Raw genomic sequence first — 18,519 nt, 5'->3', positions numbered from 1 at the left:
TTAATGAGTTCAGACAAAAACAAAAACATCAGCACATACACAGGAATAGAGGCCTCCACCAATGATAAAGAGGTCTAGCAGCTACAGCCTTACCTCTCCCCAGTGACCCTTTCCTGCCTCCCTCCTGCAGCTCCCCGGGGGGCTGTGGGTGAGGAAGCTACACAGTGCCAGCCATGGGCACGCTTAGCTACTGCAGGTGCCTTGTGGCCCCCCTCAGAGAAAGACACATAACTGCAAAATAAATGTGGCCAGCTGAGCCCACATGGCCATGGGCCTCGGTCCTTCTCATGGTCCCCAGTCCTCTGCCGGGTGACAGAGAGGACTTAGGTCAGAACTGCGCCATCTGCTTGAGTGCATGCAGGTGGAATACGAAGGGAGTCTGGGCATGGAAGACTTCATTGATTCCTTCTCTGAGGCTCAGACAAGCCTGGGCCCAGATTATAGATTTGTGCCTCTTTCTGTGTGGCCTTGACCTTTCTCCACAAGGATCCCATTGTTTGGGCTGAAGGTGGGCGTCTGTCAGCAGTGGAAGGAGTGATGCATTGGAAGGCCAGATTCCTGCTTGGAAGGCAGCCGGAGGGCAGGGACCTGGTTCTTTCTTGCTGGGGTGGTCCAGCTGGGAAGGATGTCCTCATTGGGGATCGAATCTTGGAGGAGTATTCTCACTAAGTGGATGACTTGGGTCACCCCACTCTGTGTGAGGTATTTCAGCTGGCAGGGGGCCTTGTACTTTCTAGGCCTTTGTCCACAGGGACATGGGTCTGATGGAGCAGGGGCAGCACTGACTCCACCTTGTTTTCTCTGGGAGGCAGCATCACCCCTGAAACCATGACAGGCTTCTGTGCCCTAGATGGGAAACTGAGTCTGAGGAGCCTATCTGGACAATGTAGAGGGCAGGACCCAGGTACGAGTCCTACCTCTATTCTTGCCCTGCCACTTTCCTGACTCCGAGGTGGCCTGTGACCCTCAGCTGGGCAGGAAAGAGTGGACACCCTGAGAAAAGGGACCAGGAGGTGCCTGCAGTCAAGGGAAGAGAGCCCCGTAGTGGCTCTCAGGCATGAGTGGGAGCCATAGGTCCACAAGTCCAAGCCCCTGCTGCTCTCAGGCCCAGCTATGATAGATGTACCTTGACTGTGGCCCCAGCAGCACAGTGGGCGCTATGGACAGTCACCACATGAGGGCCCCGAGAGCCCCATGCCCATCAGCCCAGGGTACAGATAGGGAGGGATCCAGAGAGGTGAGGGTCTCAGGGTGTGTCTCTCCCTGCTCTGGCTGGTCAGCCACTGCTTTACCCAGATAAGCTGTAAGTGGGGTCACTTCCCACAGCTTCAGGGACGGTCTTCCCACCTGCTAGATAGAGCCCTTCAGGAACTTTCCTTGGAGTCAGAAGCTCCAGCTTCTCTTGAGCCCACATTCCATCCTTGAGCTGATTCTCTGCAGTACTGCATTGGCCATGTGCGTACCCAGCCCGTAGAGCACAGAAGGGTTAAGCAGTCAAATCAGCAGAAGTTGTGCCCCTCACATAAACCCAGTACTACATAGCACAGATCCCATAGGGACTGTATGAAGACATGAGTACCTGGACAGTGGCCCAAGGAAGCGTTCTCTGGAAGAGCTAATTCTCTAAGGAAGGAGAAGAGTCCCACAGAGGGCCCTGTGGAGGCAGAGGCATACTCAGCTACCTGGGTGGAAAGAAAAATGGCCATAGGCCTGCTGGGATGAATATGGTCCCCCCCCCACTTCTGCTCCTCTAGCAAGAGGCAGAGCCTGCAAGCCCACACTCACCACCCCCCGCCCCCCATGTCCATGGACTTTGCCAGCAAGCAGGCCCTACCTGGGCCTCATGGCACCCACACTGTCCCTCACCTGATGTCTCTGACTCCCTTGAGGATCAGGAGTTCACCCCTGAACCCCCACACTTCTCCTACCAAACCTCAGAGTTCCAGGCACACCCTCTAAGAACTCTTAGAACATCCTTCTAAGAGTCATGTGTCTTCTCTTAGAAGCCAAGTTCAAAATGTCCCTTTCTGAACAGTGTATGTCCCTGTCTTGTGCCCTGTGACAGAGCGAAGACAGAAGGGTAGCTAGATGGCTAGGCCAGGTGGCCATGTGAGCGTGGCTGAGAACCAGCAGGAGGAAGCTAAGCAGCATCCATGCTTCACCTGCAGCCTCTGTAGGCTAAGGAGCCAGTCTGGCTGACACTGAACAGGAAGGCAGTCTGTTGTAGACACGAGGTCTACCCCAAGCTGGGTTAAAACTTTCACTCCCAAAGCAGAGGTGCTGGGTAGCAGGTCCCACACCTGTCTTCCAGACAGGCCTTCCAGGACCACACCTTACTGCATAGTGAGAGTTTATGGCCTTAACTCTGGAGGTGACTGGCTTAGAATGTGCAAGGAGGAGTCCTGGCTCTCCAGCCTGCCCTTGACCTGTTGGGCTTTCCTTGTACAAACATTCTTCTTCTTCTTCGGGCCTGGGCCAAAACTGGGCGATGCTGGCCATATAAACCTAACATCCCATTCCCTAGCCACTTCCCTGTCGTTTGCCTATGGCCTGGCCTTCTGTGTGATCACATCTCAGGTGATCAGGGTCTCCAGGCTAGGTCCCTCCTAGCAGAAATGGCATTACCCTAGACTTCCATCTCATGACCCCTTGTACATGGCAGGTGTGTTGCGTGCTTGCTGTGGGCTCTTTCTTCTCTGGTCCCACAAGGACCCCTCCACACTTGGACAAGAGGAAGACAAAAGTGAACATAGAAAAGGCATCTGCAGCGGGGAGGAGCTTTAGCAACTGTGGGCAAGGATCAACTGTGTCCAGATGGCTCTGAGTAACTGAGGTCCGAAAAGTGGCATTGCTGACTTTGGTCACAGAGGGTATCCAAAGCACACTGTGGCTTCTTGTGGCCTCCAGTAAGCAGAATTCAGGAGCCAGAGAGTCTGGCTGGAGCCCTTGGTATTTAGAGTTGAAGTCTAGGAGGTCTCCTAGTGGGCCACATGGGCCAGAGGTGGGCAGCACAGCCCTCCTGAGTCACCCAGGGGACCCAGGACTCTGCTGCTGCAGCCAGCATTGCATTTTCACATCCATCTTTTTCCCTTTTTCTACCTTCTCTTCTCTTCCTAGTCCCCCTCCTCCCTTGAGGCTCTCATAGATGCATATACACTGGGACTGAGCTCCCAGGACCTGTCGACCTAGACCTTCTTTTGGGAGGAGAACATTGGCCCAGTGTGGACTGACAGCCCCTAGCTTGGCCCTCTGTATGTTGGATGCTCCCTGCCTCCCACCCATTCCTCAGCTATTTCAAGCAGGCCACAAATACCACCCCTTACACCTAGCCACTAGCTAGAAACAGTGACTTTGATGGTTACTGTGGGCAGCAAGTCTTACCTTGGTCACCTCTTTATAGCTCTTCCCTAAGCCAGAGACTTGGTAGGCCCAGTGTAGGAGGCATGCTAGTCAGGGAAGCCAGCTTTCCTCTGGCACTTTTAGCCAGCACCATCCATAACCCCACACTCCTAGGTCCCCACCCAGGAACATTCTTATTCGTTGCTGCACTAGGTGGTAGGATCCGGTTGTGAGCAAGACAGAACCAGAGAGAATGCACATTTGAGCACAGAGTACACATGTGTGCATCTGCATTTGTGAATTCATGCATGTGGTAAGTCAGAGGTCAACCTCAGATGCATTCCTCAGAAGCCATCCATCTTTATTTTGAGACAGGGTCTCTCTCTAGTTTAGGGCCTTATAGATTTGGCTGGATGGCTGACCAGTGAGCCTGCCGGGATCCATATGTTTCTGGCTCCCAGCACTGGGATTCCAGGCTCTGAGGACTGCACTCAGGCCTTCATGCTTGGGTAGGAAACATGTTACCAAGTGTTTGCCATCTCTCCTGACCAAGAGTTTTAACAAAGAGTAAAGAACTGCCAGGGAGGGTTTCTAGGAGCCTCCATTGCTATGCAGAGAATGCGCACAGTTGCAGCCAAAGAGTGCTCACCCAGAGGACACTCTTCCTGAGTGGAATGTGACAAAACCCAGCCTGTGTAGTAGGGGTGGGGACACAAGGCGAGAGCAGAGCAGAGCCACACAGCGGTCCTTCAGCAGGCTTGGGCTCAGCATTTGCCAGGACTGTGAAGAGGCGCTCTGTGGTTGGAAAGGAGTGGAGAAAGAGGGCCAGCGGCACAGGGTGGGCAGAGCTGGGGACCAGGAGACACTGGCTGGCCTGTAGGATGCACCCCCCCCCCAACACACACACCTCAATGTATGACAGTGACCTTCAGACATCAGGCACTTCTAAAGGGCTGGGTACAAAGGAGGACATTGGAGTCAGGACTTCAGGATAGCTCTGTAGGACTGAAGCCTCCTGCTATGTTGGTTGAAGAAATCTGCTGGGCCACCACTGTCCTGTGGGCATCAGCTATAGAGAGCTGTTGGCTCCTGGTGCCCACCTGAATTGCACTGAGTCAGAGCGTTGGGGTATCTGTTCATGTTGGCAAGGAGCCACTGCCTCTCCCACCCTGTGTGCTTGAATGTAGGGTGAATGAGAAGGAAGCGGGAACCAGGTTGGTCAGCTGACTGACTGGAAAGGAAGGAAGAAGGGAGAATGAGGGGGGTAGATGAATGATACATAAGTGGACGACAGGATGGATGAATGTGTGGACACGTGGTTATATGGGTGGGTGGGTGGGTGGATGGATGAGTAGGTGGATGGGTGGGTAAGTGGATGGTGCATGGACACATTGAATGGAGGAATGATGCATGGTTACATTGATAAGTGGATGAGTGACAGATGGTTGGAAGGAGAGCGGCATGGATAGATAGATGGGCAAGTGAATGATTACATAGATGGAGGGAAGGAGAAAGACAGGAGAGTGTGTACACTAGTGAATGACGGGGTACGCTTTCTGATCAGTCCTTCTAGATACTTGCACACACCCTACCCTGACCACACTTACTGCAGATGGCCTGATGGGACGGCTGAGAGTAAACTGTAAACCCTGCCCCAAGCCTGTGCCACTCAGTTCTTAAAGTGAAGGTCCCTGTGGGGCAGACCAATGTCAACAATCCTTGTTATGTTGCCAGAGGTGGGCCCCTGGCCTTAGTTGCCCTGGGCCTGGTACAACCCAGGTATCTGGGAATCTTAGCTGAGGAATGAAGTACACAGAGGACAAAGATGGGCATTGGGCTGAGGACAGAAACCTCTGGGACCACTGGTCCCAACTCCAGCTGGAAAGGCCATTTGGGATCAGGCCACTGGAAAAAGGGAGGCCAAAGCTGGCTCTCTGGTAAGCCATTGGCCACCTAAGGAGTCTCAGGCCATGTCCCTAGAAAGCTGGGCAATGAGGGGAAGCTGGTCAGTGGACTATTGAAGAACCTGTCCTTGGAAGCAGACAGATGATGCAGGACAAATTTCTCTGCTTGCCAGCACCTGTCAGACAACTCCAGAGCAGGGCCTGCCTTTGTGAGTTTTCTCATTTATAAGAGTGGCTGCGATCGGATGGCTTCCATTCAGTCTGCAGAGAAAGGCTTGGGAGGTTGGCTGCCTAGCTGTTCTCAGCTGGCACGCCATGCTTAGGGTGAGGCTGTGAGGGCCCGTGACCTGCTGAAGACATTGCAGTGGCTGAGTGTGTAAGTGGCTGGCTGTACTTCCTCCCCTGTGGCCTCTCCTGTTCCCAGGGCTGTTCCCAGCAGGTAGGTGACGTCACAGGCTGGTATGAACCTGTGAGAGCACACCTGCACTTTCTCACGGCTCAGGACTTCCAGTCCAGGGACTCACACAAGACCAGAGACACTCAGGCAGGGCCAGGTATCTCTCATGTGTCCTGAAATGGAGCAAGCTGGCCCAGGGACACCTCAGCCTCCTGCCAGCTTGCCTCCTGACACTTTGGGCCATCTGGTCTGCCCTTCCTTGACCTCTCTGTGGACATACTGGAACGTTCCCCCTGGCCTCGGATGAAGCCTGACCACATGCCCCCCTTTCTTCCTTTCAGAAGCCCCCCAGCACCCACGCCATGAAGGAGGAGGTCTTTCTCCGGCGCCGCTTCTCACTATGTCCACCGGCTTCTACTCCACAGAAGACTGACCCCCGGAAACTCCCACGGAACCTGCTTCTGGGCTGTGAAAATGAGCTCGGTCCCATCACCCCAGGTTGGTGAGCTGGGCGTGGGGGGCTGGGGTCCTCCTGAATCTGTACCTGTTAAGCGCTCAGCCAGGGGCTGGAGAGATGGCTCAGCAGTTAAGAGCACTGTCCTGAGTCTAATTCCCAGCACCCACAGGGTGGCTCACAACCATCTATACTGGGATCTGATGCCTCTTCTGACATGCAGGTATTCATGTAGATAGAGCACTCATCTACATAAAATAAATAAATAAATATTAAAAAAAAAAAAAAGCTCAGCCAGTGTCCTACAGCCAATGAGAGTGACTCCCACAGAAAGGGGACTACCCATTTAGTGGACAAAGATTTCAGAGCACACTGAAGGACCATGTTTGCTGGTAAGGGACTAAGAGATGGTAAAGGGCAGTTATCTCAAACACTGGCTGTGGGGACAGGCACCTGACCCCAGCCCTGCTATCCTGGCTAGGTGCCTACAGACCAGTTCCTGGGGCTCAGTTTACTCGTTTATAAAATAGAGACATCATCAGTACCTATGTCCTACTTCCAGGAGGTTCTGAATCCTGGGAGGGAACAGCTCAGTCCGCCCTACCTCCATGGATAAAGTTCTGGGTCCTGGAATGCGGGCCCCATCACTGAGAACATTCTCTTGGCTGCTGGACTGATGGCCTCCATGCCTGTCCACCCATAGCTGAGTCTGAGCTGAGCCCTCTCCACCCTGTGGGTGGCTGCTGGTGTTGGAGGACCTAGCCCTTCTGTTCAGGGGTCCCTAGGGAGTGGGAGGTGGGATTGTACTACTCCAGAGGACTCCAGCCATGCCCTCCCCTCCACTCCCTTCCCTCTTCTCCCTCTCACCGCTGGATACAGAGTGAGGAGGGATACAGAGCTCTCCCTGGGGACAGGTGGAAGGTCATAACAGGGAAGGAGAGCTAGGAGTCATGTCATCTATAATCTCAGCCACCAGAGGGGGAAACTGAGGCCGAGTGGGAAGGACACAGTGGACAGTCACTGGGATACAAGGAAGACTGATGCCTAGTAACCTGTAGTGCTCATTCACTTGTGCTGTAGGAACAAGGCAAGGAGGGGAGGAGAAGGGAGGGGAAGAGTGGGTCCCAGTGGGGAGGTGGGAAGGAGAAGGGGGAGTGGCAAGCCCCAGTTAATGATCAGTTTTTGGAGACTTGAGCTGTGGAGTAACTGACAAGGCAGTGTAAGGACAGTGCCAGGCCCTCTTCAAGAAACGGAAGAGATAACAGGTCCCAGGAGCAGGGGTGTGGACAGGATATGTATGGCGGCAAAGAGAAGAGCCAGTGCTGGCCTGTCCACACTGACCCCTTGGGTGCATAGATCTTAACCCCTCCCCACCCAGAATGCACCTTCCCACATGTGGTCTCTGGGAGTGGACAGCGGTTCCCGTCACCAAGGCCTGAGTCAGGCACTGTATGGGCAGAGAGGCTCCTGAGGCTCAGTCATATGGAGGGCAGTTACCACACTGGGGTGTTAGATGACCTCAAGTCGAGTGGCTACTGCTCTGTGACCTGTGGGTAGAACTACTTCCTCAGGTCACTGCCCTGGCTTTTCTGGAGAGACTATCTGCACTGCCCAGTTCTGCCCAGCCCTTCCCAGAGCTCCTGGGAGCTGGTCTGCAGAGTCCTTCGCCTCACGGCTGTTTCTTCCTCTCATACTGATCCCTGTCCTGTGGCTTCGGCAGGAAGAGTTTCACCCCACCACTGACTCACGGCCTCTGTTACAAACCTCAAGCCCACTTCCTCCAGGCAGCCCTCAGCAGCCAAATCACACCCATGGCTGGTTTCAGGCCACCCCACCCACCATCATCTCTCTCCATCAAGCCCTAGAGTACAGGGAGGCAGCACAGGCATCCAGGTGCCAGGCCTCCTTCCCACCTCTTCAGCTAATCTGGAGCAAGACTACCAGAGTCCTGTATTTTGAAGGCAGTGTGCCTCTGAACCTGGCTGCCATGCTTCTTTGGTGATTCAAGGGCCTAAGTCACACCCTACTGGCCCGGCTGCCCTTGTTTCCGCAGGCTCCTCCCCTGTTTCCTCTCTGTGGTTGTGAGAGCCTGGCCAGAGCCCCTGGGACCCTTTACTGAAGCTCACTCCACCTCTCAGGGCCACACCACTCTAGCGTCTTCCTGCCCTTCCTAGGCAGCCCGTCAGGGCATGCCTCTCTGAGGAATCCTGCCTGCCCATTGTCTTCCAGGGAAGGACATGGAATCTAATGGACCATCGCCACCCAGAGATGAAGAGCCCCTGACCCCAGGCTCTGCCACGAAGGTGCCACCGGTAAGAGCCTGGCTGTGGGAGGACGGGGAAGCAGGGAGCCTAGGTCAAGGGACAAGAAGATGCTGGCTGAGCCTGAGGTCCCCATGCTGACGAGGCAAAGTCTCAACTCTCACGCTGCACCCTTGCTGCATGGGCTTCAGCCAGCTGTCTCTCTTGTGTTAATAGGTGCTTAGCATAGCCCAGGGGACCTGAGAAGGGATGTGTGCCAGCCAGGACTATTTGGGGAATAGCAAGTACCCATGAAAGAAAGCCCCTCTGCTTCTCTGCTTAGGGAGACCTTCCAAGCTATTAGGCATTCCTCCTTCCACACTGTGCTGTTCCCTCTGCAGCCACTTTCTGGTGGTTTCCATTCTTTAGCTGTAATAAATAGCTACTGTGGGCACCCGTGTGCATACGTGTCTAAGCTATGGAGTTCTAAAGCATTCTGTGTTTAATTTTTGAAGAACTGCCAACTTTTGCGTACTCGCTGAGCACCAGCATGCAACAGGTCGTCCTTCCACAATCTCTTCCCCCTAACCCCCAGCCACCACTGGTAGTCTCTATTCCATTTCTCACCATGGCCTTCCTGACCACATCTCAGCTGGCTGGGTTTCCAAGTTGACTCAGATCTGCGTGGCATCATGTGCGACCTCTTGGGGAGATGTCTGCTGAGTCTTTCACCTATCTCCTGACTGGGTTGTCTGTCTCTTTCTTGTGTTGTGAGCAGTCTTTATCTATTCTGAATCCTTAGCCCTTCTCAGATGTGTGGTTTATGAATACTTTCTCTGATTCTTTCAATTGACAGTTTATCTCATTTTATTACGTGTATAGATGTGTCTGTTATGTGTAGTTCACAAGGAATGTGTGGTGTGTGTTTGCGTGCATGCATGTGGGGACCTGAAGCTGATATCCGGTGTCCTTCTCCATTGCTCTTCACTCTGTTTTTTGAAGCAGGGTCTCTCTCTGAACCCAGAGCTAACCAATTCTGGCTAGTCCTGCTAGCCAGCTTGCTCCAGAATCCCAGCTCTACCTCTTAATTGCTGGGATTACAGGTGGTCACAACATCTGCCCTGCTTTTACATGCCTTGTTTCTGGGGATCCAGACACTAGCCTGCATGCTTGTGTGGGGAGTGCTTCATCCACTGAGCCTCCAATTCAAGTTCTTAAGTCATGTTTAGAGGCCACAGAGTTCCAGGAAGATTTAAAAATCCGGAGTTCTGAAGGACCTTCTCATTTCCTAGAGTGGCTTAGAGTGCATGAGGCTACAAGAGTGACTGGGCTCTGGTGTGCAGGCAGCATACCGAGCATGGCCCTCAGGAAGAATCCCCTCAGAGGTGCCCAGCAGGATCTGCACTGACCTGATGGCCTTGCCTCCCGGAGTGCAGTGGCTGACTCTGCCCCAGGCCCCCAGCTTGCCTCTCCTCTTCCCCTGTGGCCTAAAACAAGCACAGCTAGCAAAAAGCTGGGTGGCAGGGGTCATTCTCAAGGCCGTAAAAAGTGGCGATTTGGGGTTTTCAGATTCATTTATTTTTATTTTCCCTGTGGATGTTTTGCCTGCGTGCCTGTGTGTGCAGTGCCTGCATGCCTGGTGTCCTAGGAGGCTAGAAGAGGACATCAGATCCTCTGGAACTGGGGTTACAGATGGTTGTTAGCCACCATGTAGATGCTGGGAATCCAACCAGGGTCCTCTAAAGGGCTGCTAACCACTGAGCCATATCTTCCTGTAAATAGTGTTTTAATTGAGCTGGAGACATGGCCCAGCTGTTAAAGGCTAGGCTCACAACCAAAATAGTGTTTTAATTTAAACCACCGGGTGATTCTTCCGACTCTTCAAAGTTCTTGACAAACACCAGCTGCTAGTCTGAGCAGGGGCTGAGTTAGCCTCCTGCAAGGGCACCCTGACAAACAGCCCACCACAGAACTGGCTTCAGGCTAGAACTGTCTAAGCCCTGGGCAAGTCGAGGACGCATGTCACTACCCGTGTGGTCAGAGCTGTCCTCTTTCTGGGGAGGTCACTCAGGACTGAGGAAGAGAAGTGTGTACCAACCATGGGGAGGAGCAGGCCAGGCTGGGGAGCAGTCTGCAGAGTCCCCCCCCCCCAGGGCTTGTCCCCAGAGGCCTGCTACCTGGCACATGCATTGTCATTCAATCTCAGCTCAAAGACTGCTTCTGAGCAGAGGCTCCTGTCTGGCACTCCCTCTGGTGATCTGGCCAAGAGGGTGCAGCTCTGAAGGGGGACTGCCAGGTTCAATCCCAGCTGGGCTCCTTAGTTGCTTATGAGGCTTGCTGTGGTCCCCTTCTCTGCAGGACAAGTAATACTAGTGACCTGAGCTGTTGTGGTTGGTTTGTTTGTCTTTGAGACAAGGTCTCCAAGCCAAGGCTGGCCTCCAGTTCATAGAGATCAGCCTGTCTCTCTTTGCCTCCTGAGTGCTGAGATTAAAGGTGTGTAATGCCACACCCAGCTGAGCTGTTCTGCTTAATATGCATGTATAAGCCAATGAAATGGCTCGGCAGATAAGGTGTTCACCATCATGCCAGATGACCTAAGTTCTATCCTGGAAACCCACACAGTAGGAGACAACCTACTCCTGCAAGTCATATATTACCTACACACACACACTAAACAAATATTAACAATGATAGCATAAGTACAGATGTACCCACCAACACAAAACCCTACACACACAATCCTTCAACCCCCTCACCCTTACAGCCTCCAGGTACCCATGGACTCCCATCCATCCCTCAGAGCCAAGCACAGTCATCCTTAGACATCCTTGGGTCACAGTCAAGCACAGTGGCCTTGGCCTCGCCTCCCTGAGTGCAGTGGCTGCTCTGCCCCGGGCCACCAGCTTGCCTCTCCTTCCTCTGTGGCCTAAAACAAGCACAGATGGTTCAGCCCAGTCTGGTGAAAAGCTGGGTGGAAGCATCTGGGGAAGTTGAGGCACCATAGCCTTGAAGCACTTGTCATGTACGCCCGCAGTCAAGGGCAGAGAGCAACTGACGAATGCGCATGCTCAAGCTCGGCTTACTCTGCTTTTCATTCAGTCCGAAGGCCCCAGCCTGGTGAAATGGTGCCACCCACATTGGGATGGGCCTTCCCCCTTCCATTAGCCCAACTAAGAAAACCACAAGTCGTCCTGATCCAGAGAGCCCCTCTCTGGGACTCTGTTCCCAGGTTATCCTGAATCCTGTCAAGTTGACAGTTAAAACTAACTTTCACGCTGTAGTTTTCACGTCACAAAATATTATTTGACTTCCCCCCCCCCAGGCACTTCAGCTTGCTCTGTACAGGAAGGAGAGTGGGCTATGTCAGCCAATAGCCATGCTTTGGGTTTTAAATTCGTGTATTAAGTATTTCGCCAATAGACAGAAGCAGCGGGCAGCAAAAGCGCCGTCAAATCAGGAGTTTCCATTACCCAGCAGATGTGACAGGGTAGCCTGATAGGGAGAGTGAGCAAAGGGACTGCTGGAGCCCGCAGCAGCCAGCAGAAGCTACATGGGGAAGTTGAGGCAGTCAACTGGAGTTCCCAGGTGTGCCTTCTGTCCAGAGCTGAGTTCTGGCTTCTTGTTCCCACATGGGTACTTGTTACATTGTGGTTTCAATAATGGTAACCTCCTCCATTAGAAATGGTCACCTTCCAGCTGTCCTCAAGAGCTTCTTGAGCTCTTTAGGACTGCTGTCTTCCCTTCCTGTCGCAGACCTGGGGAAGGGCAGCTGTCTGCAGACCAGAGGCCTTGTAGGGCACTGAGGCAAACATGGATGGTCTGAGATGGAGTGGAGTGCCAGCCTTGTTCCCAGAGCCAGCTTCTCAGTGAGTTCAAAAAGCACAGGACAGCTCACCAGCACCATGAACATCATACCTAGAGAACCCAGGGCCACTTCCGCAGGTGGCATGCGGAGTTCAGGGCACAATTTGCCCTCTCAAACCTGTGGCCTAGAGACTATATTCTGGTTCCACACCCCAGACCTCACTTTCTCCATCCATGGGGCTGTGTCTCCTTCCTGCTTTGTGATCATAGACTACTGTTCTGGGTCCAGGAAGCGAGCTATGGGCCCAAGCTCAGGTGTTTGGCTCCCATCTGTACCCTCAAGCAAGGCCTGGACACTGATCCTGCAGACATTCGGCCCCCAGGGCCAGTGGACATTCCTCCCATATTCTCTTTGTTGGCCCTGTCAAGAAATGAACCCCTGATGGTGGCCACCCAGTGGCCATTCTGGTCAACGTGTGAGAGAGGCCTCTGTTAGCCTAGGAACTTGTCACCGCATGCCCTAGCTGCCATGCAAACTCTCTTTTGAAAACTCCACCATATTACTTTTCTCATTGCTGAGACAAAATGTATGCTAAGGGCCCTTTAAGGAAAGAAGAATTTACTTTGGCTCAGGGTTTGAGGGCGCAGTCCATCATGGCAGGGGGTGGGGAAGGCTTGGCTGCAGGAGCCCGGGCAGCAGTCAGTCTTGTATCCATGTGGGGTCAGGAAGCAGAGATGAACGCTGGTGCTCAGCTCACCTCCTTTTTGTTCATTCTGGAATGCCAGCTTTCGGCTGCCCTGGCCCTGGCAGCCCCGGCTGTACCCTGACACCCCCAGTACCATGCTTTCTCTCTTGCAGGCCGAGTACAGGCTATGCAATGGATCTGACAAGGAATGTACCTCGCCAACAACCAGGGTCTCCAAGAAGGATGCTCTCAAGGTGGGCCTGACCAGGGGTGAGGACGGATGGAATACCCATACTTCCTACATCCTCCTTTCCCTGTGCCCTAATGGCAATTGGATGAGCTGGGAGGCGGTCCACGCTCTCTGTGACCCACTTCTGCCCTGGTCACAGGCACAGAAGGAGAGCTACCGGCAGGAGAAGAAGCGGGCCACGAAGCAGCTGTTCAGTGCCCTGACAGACCCCAGTGTGGTCATCATGGCTGACAGCCTGAAGGTAGGCAGGTGCCACTCACAGGGCTTCTGTAGGCTGGGACATCTGTGGCTCTTGGGGGACAAGTGTAAGTGTTTGTCACTGCAAAGTTGTCTGAACGGCCCCCGACTCCTGTAACCAATGACCCCAACTCCGAAGCCAGCTCCTCATAGGTCTTGGAGGCCAGTGTCCAAAGTCAAGGTGCTGTGAGGACCACACTCCCCACAGAGTTCTGGGATATTCCTCCCCCCTCCTGAAGCCTCCCAAGAATCCATCACCCCAGTCCCTGCCTCTGGTCATCCCCCACCAGGCTGTGAATGGCCTGGGAGCAGCCTCCAGGGTTGACCCTGACCATGAGGTCCTCTGCAGATCCGAGGGACCCTGAAGAGCTGGACGAAGCTGTGGTGTGTGCTGAAGCCAGGCGTGCTGCTCATCTACAAGACGCCCAAGGTGGGCCAGTGGGTGGGCACAGTGCTGCTGCACTGCTGTGAGCTCATCGAACGCCCCTCCAAGAAGGACGGCTTCTGCTTCAAACTCTTCCACCCACTGGACCAGTCTGTGTGGGCTGTAAAGGTGAGCTGCTCCACTGGGTACCCAGGTGGGGGTCCGGGGAGACCGGAGGCCCCTCCTGGGACCACAGTTCTAAAATGGGAACCCCAGCAAGGAATCCCTGGAGGGGTGGGTGTCCCACGACTGGCCACAGGGAATAGGGATGAGGCGTATTAGGCCCCTCAGCTAATGTTGTCTGGACGGGAGAAAGGGGTTGTTCCAGCTCAGACCTTATTCCTCATCACCAGGACTGCTCAGTCAGGACTGATAGGGACAGGGATGGGTCCCCAGAAAAACCTGGTAACATTTGGGGACCTGCCTCTGAGTGCTGGGATTAAAGGAGTCCACCGCCTCGCCCAGCGTGGATGTTTGTTTGTTTGTTTGTTTGGGGGTTGTTTGCTTTGTTTTGAGACAGGGTTTCTCTTAATCTATGTCCCATATTGACCTATTGACTTAGAACTCACTCTGTGGCCCAGACTAGCCTAGAACTTGTGGCATTCCTCATCCTCTCGATTGCTGAGATTACAATTATAAACTACTATGCCTGGCTTCTGTTAGTTTTCAAATTACTGTTCCCCTCACTTTAAAAATTACCATTGAATAAACCCATTATGGATTGAAAATACTGGACTCCAAAGATGCACTGACATGCCAGCACAGGCACAGCCCCCTTCAGCACTCCAAAGACACATCACCCAAAGGTGGGAAGCCCTTAGGGCCAGGAAGATGGTTCAAAGCCATCTTCAGCCACATACAAAATTCCAGACCAGCCTAGGCTACATTGTAAGAGTGACCCTGTCTCAAAACAAACAACAACAGAAACGGAAAAACCAAAAAGGAAGGGGAAAAAGGGTTTTATATGCAAAGTCTGACTATAAATTTATCCCAGTCTGGCCTGATGGGTCACACCTTCAATCCTGGCACTCCAGAGGCAGGCAGATCTCTGTGAGTTTAAGGTCTAGCCTGATTTACATAGCAACTTACAGGCTGGCCACAACTGCATCGTGAGACCTTGTCACAAAAGCAAAGCAAAGCAAAGCACATTTATTCCAAACACTGGGCATATTGACTTGCACTAAACAGCCCTTTGCTGTCTCTCTAAAGTTCAAATTCAACTGCGAATCCAAGATTTGCCTTAGCTGGTTCTAGCCACCAAAGTCGGGAAGCTGAGCTGAAGGAGAGGCAGCCACCAGAAGAGGACGAGGAGTGCCCCACCCCTTCCTCCCGGCCTTCCTGGCCCAGTGCCTGACCCTGCTTGTCTCTGCCTCTGCAGGGCCCCAAGGGTGAGAGTGTGGGCTCCATCACCCAGCCCCTCCCCAGCAGCTACCTGATCTTCAGGGCCGCCTCTGAGTCGGACGGTGAGTGCCACCTGTCCTGTTCCTGCCTCCCCAGGAGCCCCTGGAGTCAGTCCTCTTGGGAGCTATGGCTAAGGTTGGGGCCCTCCACTACCCAGAGACACAGACTGAGCCTGCTTTACAGTGATACTCCTCTCTCAACCGAGCCTCAGTTTACCCACAGATTAAGTGGGACTAGCTGTACCTGTCACCCCATTGCTGTGGGAATCCCAGGACTGTATGGAAACAATCAGGGGACAGTTGTGAGTGCCACCAATGAGTTCTCCTGTGATACTTCATGTTCGACAGATGGGGAGACTAAGTCACAGGCAGCCCGGTCGTAGTCTGGCAAGAATAGGTTACAGATTAATTAATATGGACTTCCCTGAGGCCAGATTTTCAGAACTAGATAACAGATTCCAAGCAGCGCCATTAGCACTGTAACTAGGAGTCCTTCAGGTGACAGTCCTCTAGGCAGGGCAAAACCTCAGGACAGGCACTCCTGCTGGAGGCCCAAGGCTCTGAGAATTAGGGTGCAGCCATTCAGGCTCAGAAACCTGCAGATAGCTTAACTGCTGGTGCTATGGCGCCATCTGGTGGTCGACTGTTATACCACGCCCGCTCCCCGGCTATTTTGAACACTTTTAATATTGTTCACCCACTGTCATTGGTCCGGCTGGGCTCTGGGGGAATGAACAACCTGTGCTCTCACAGAGCCTCTACACCCTGGGGTCTGTGACCAGTGAGTCAGCCACAAGATGACAAGCCTGCGCTGAAGCCCTGATTGTAAGGAGCCACAGTCAAAGAAGAATGTTTCTAGGGAGCCCGAGGAGGAAGAGGCCTCCAAACGGGTTTCAAAGACCATGTGACACCCAAGAGGCCAAGTCTTTTATAGCAGCCACAAAATGCACATTTGGGCCCGGCGTCCAATTCCACAGTGCTCTCCCCAGCTCTCATCCTGGGTTGTATAACTTCCCATGACCCCCACAAATGCCCAGTGCCACAGGTGGTAGCACTGTGCCCAAACCAACCTACAGTGAGTGCGGCAGGATCTCAGACATCCCTCAGCAAAAGGACCGCTCCAGGGTACCAGGACGCCCATCCAGATGGGTCGCCCTGAGCTTCCCAGTGTAACCCTAGGGACCCTCCCACAAAGGGTGCTGTAGCTTTAAGTTAGGGAGGACTTCCTTCATCTTGCCGTAAGCCAGGGCCCTCACTGAGTCCCTCAGGCACTGTGTGGTATCATTTATCAATGGCTAGACACATGGAGTGGGAGGAAGCACTGCTCTCAGTAATCACGGCGGGACGTTGGCATCACCTGCATGGCTGCCTCTCCCCATAGCTCTTAATAACACCCTCCTATCACCTGACCCCACCCACCCCCGAGAATAGTGGTATGATACAGGCATGACCCAAGCCCTACACAAACACACACACGCCGTTATGAAGAAAGCAGGACCTCACGGCCAAAGCAGAGGCCCCGTCCTGTCTGTCACCCTACTTTCCCACAGCCCTAGCTATCTTTGTTGCTTCTTGAAGTTACCTGGCCAGTGGCTCCTCATAAGACCTGTGCCCGTGCTCTGCCCTCAGTCACATGGGATTCCTGATGTCAGTCCCACACCCTGCCATCCCCGAGGGCATAGACATGTGCGCACATGTTCTCAGAGCTGATGGTTCAGTGCCCAAGACCTGGCAGCCCCAACAAGCTGGACTCAGCCACCCGTTCTCAATAGTCAATTAAACAGACAGATAAACAGTAAGAAGCAGAGGAGGGAGATTTACTCAGTATGGACACATTGTGAAGAGAGACAAAGACCCTCAAGCCCATCTCTGGGGTCTGGACATGAGGCTCAGGCTTAAGCAGAGGGCAGGAGGAGCGCATAGCTAAGCAGTCCTGGTCAAGGTGTGGTCCTGCCCGTCACTCACCCCTCACTGTCTCAGCTCCAGTCTCTCCTGCAAGGTGGTCTGACAAGTGGCCAGAGTTCTCAGAACTCTGGCAGGTCTCTGGGAGACAAGCTCAGACTGGCCCCAGACTTCAGCCTTTCTCTTCCCAGCATGAGACTCCCAGGGCAACTCCAATGCCTAGGGTCCATCATTTCAATAGTCTGATGGCTGAAGGGAGGGCACCCCTATCTCTTTAGTATATATTCACTCCTGCCAGGATGGCTACATTGCAAAGCTGGGGTCTGTCAGGGAGGTAGATCTTTAACCAGATCCTTGTGGGGTGGAGTGAGGCATGGGACCAGAAGTTTTATGACTGAAAGACAAGATTTCTCGACTGGAGACTGGTTTCTAAAGGCTATTTAGACAACAGACGGATCGGGGTCCCTTGGTGGGGAAGTAGAGGGGAGGCCACCCTGCAAGACTCATTCTGTGTCCTCTAGGCCGCTGCTGGCTAGATGCTCTGGAGCTGGCCCTGCGCTGCTCCAGCCTGCTGCGACTGACCACATGTAAGCAGGGCCGAGATGGAGAGCAGGGGTCCTCGCCTGATGCCTCACCCTCTTCTCTCTACGGACTGCCCACCTCAGCCACCATCCCAGACCAAGACCTGTTTCCGTGAGTGAGCTGGGTGAGGGGGGGGTCTGCCTGGTGTCCCCATAAGCAGCAGGAGGGGGGCCAGCTGGGTCTGCGGGCTTGTTCTCTCCTGTGGGTACCAGTCTTTACATCCTTATTTATGAAAACAGGAACAACAGTACAATTGCAGATCACTCAGTATAAGGCAGTGTAAGGTCCCTGCAGTGAAAGAAGCCAGGTACCCAGGCGGGTGTCCAAGGTCTTAGGTGTCACCTGGAATTGGGGACCCAAGGGCTCATCCACTCTCCAGGCTGAACGGGTCTGCCTTGGAGAACCACCTGGAGAATGACGCGTTCTCAGACAAGTCAGAGCGAGAGAATGCTGAAGACTCGGATGCCGAGACCCAGGATCACAGCCGAAAGACCAACGAGAGTGGGAGTGACCAGCTGGACAGCCCCGGTGGGCCACGGAGGGGGACTACCTATGTGGAGCAGGCCCAGGAGGAGCTGGGAGAGGTGAGCGTGACTGTCAGCTCAGAGTGAAAACTGGACACAACAGGGCTGGGGCTGAAATCTCCACCCTCTTGTCACTCAGCGTGTAGGCAACGGCTGTGTGGATGCCTGAGTGGATGCGCTGCCCACCTAGCAGGAGATGCAGGGGTGGTGTGAGGGTCCAGCCCTGAACGGTTTTCCTGGGCTGGGGTGGACTGTAGCCAGAGGACAGGCAGCTCAGGAAAGATCCCAGCCTGGCGGACAAATGACAAATCCCTGTGCACACTGGGGGCCTAAATATACCTCGCATGAACCTGCCCCTGGGAGAGCTGTGGCTTGG

At 53.8% G+C, this 18,519-nt stretch overlaps 1 protein-coding gene across 3 annotated transcripts in view; it reads left to right on the top strand.

Moving 5' to 3' along the window:
- Positions 1–18,519, top strand: part of Osbpl5 (oxysterol binding protein like 5) — a 68,716-nt gene that overhangs the window by 37,841 nt on the left and 12,356 nt on the right. For all 3 annotated transcript variants that reach the window (XM_060383198.1, XM_021633912.2, XM_021633919.2), the window contains exons 2-9: positions 5,982–6,138; positions 8,324–8,406; positions 12,998–13,078; positions 13,214–13,315; positions 13,661–13,864; positions 15,114–15,198; positions 17,559–17,730; positions 17,999–18,203. In XM_060383198.1, the coding sequence (XP_060239181.1) occupies positions 5,982–6,138; positions 8,324–8,406; positions 12,998–13,078; positions 13,214–13,315; positions 13,661–13,864; positions 15,114–15,198; positions 17,559–17,730; positions 17,999–18,203 (1,089 nt within the window). The remainder of the gene's footprint in view (positions 1–5,981; positions 6,139–8,323; positions 8,407–12,997; positions 13,079–13,213; positions 13,316–13,660; positions 13,865–15,113; positions 15,199–17,558; positions 17,731–17,998; positions 18,204–18,519) is intronic.

Source organism: Meriones unguiculatus, chromosome 1, assembly GCF_030254825.1.
Source record: "Meriones unguiculatus strain TT.TT164.6M chromosome 1, Bangor_MerUng_6.1, whole genome shotgun sequence".
Taxonomy (NCBI): domain Eukaryota; kingdom Metazoa; phylum Chordata; class Mammalia; order Rodentia; family Muridae; genus Meriones; species Meriones unguiculatus.
The sequence above is the reverse complement of the archived record's forward strand: the minus strand, read 5'-3'. Positions and strand labels throughout refer to the sequence as shown.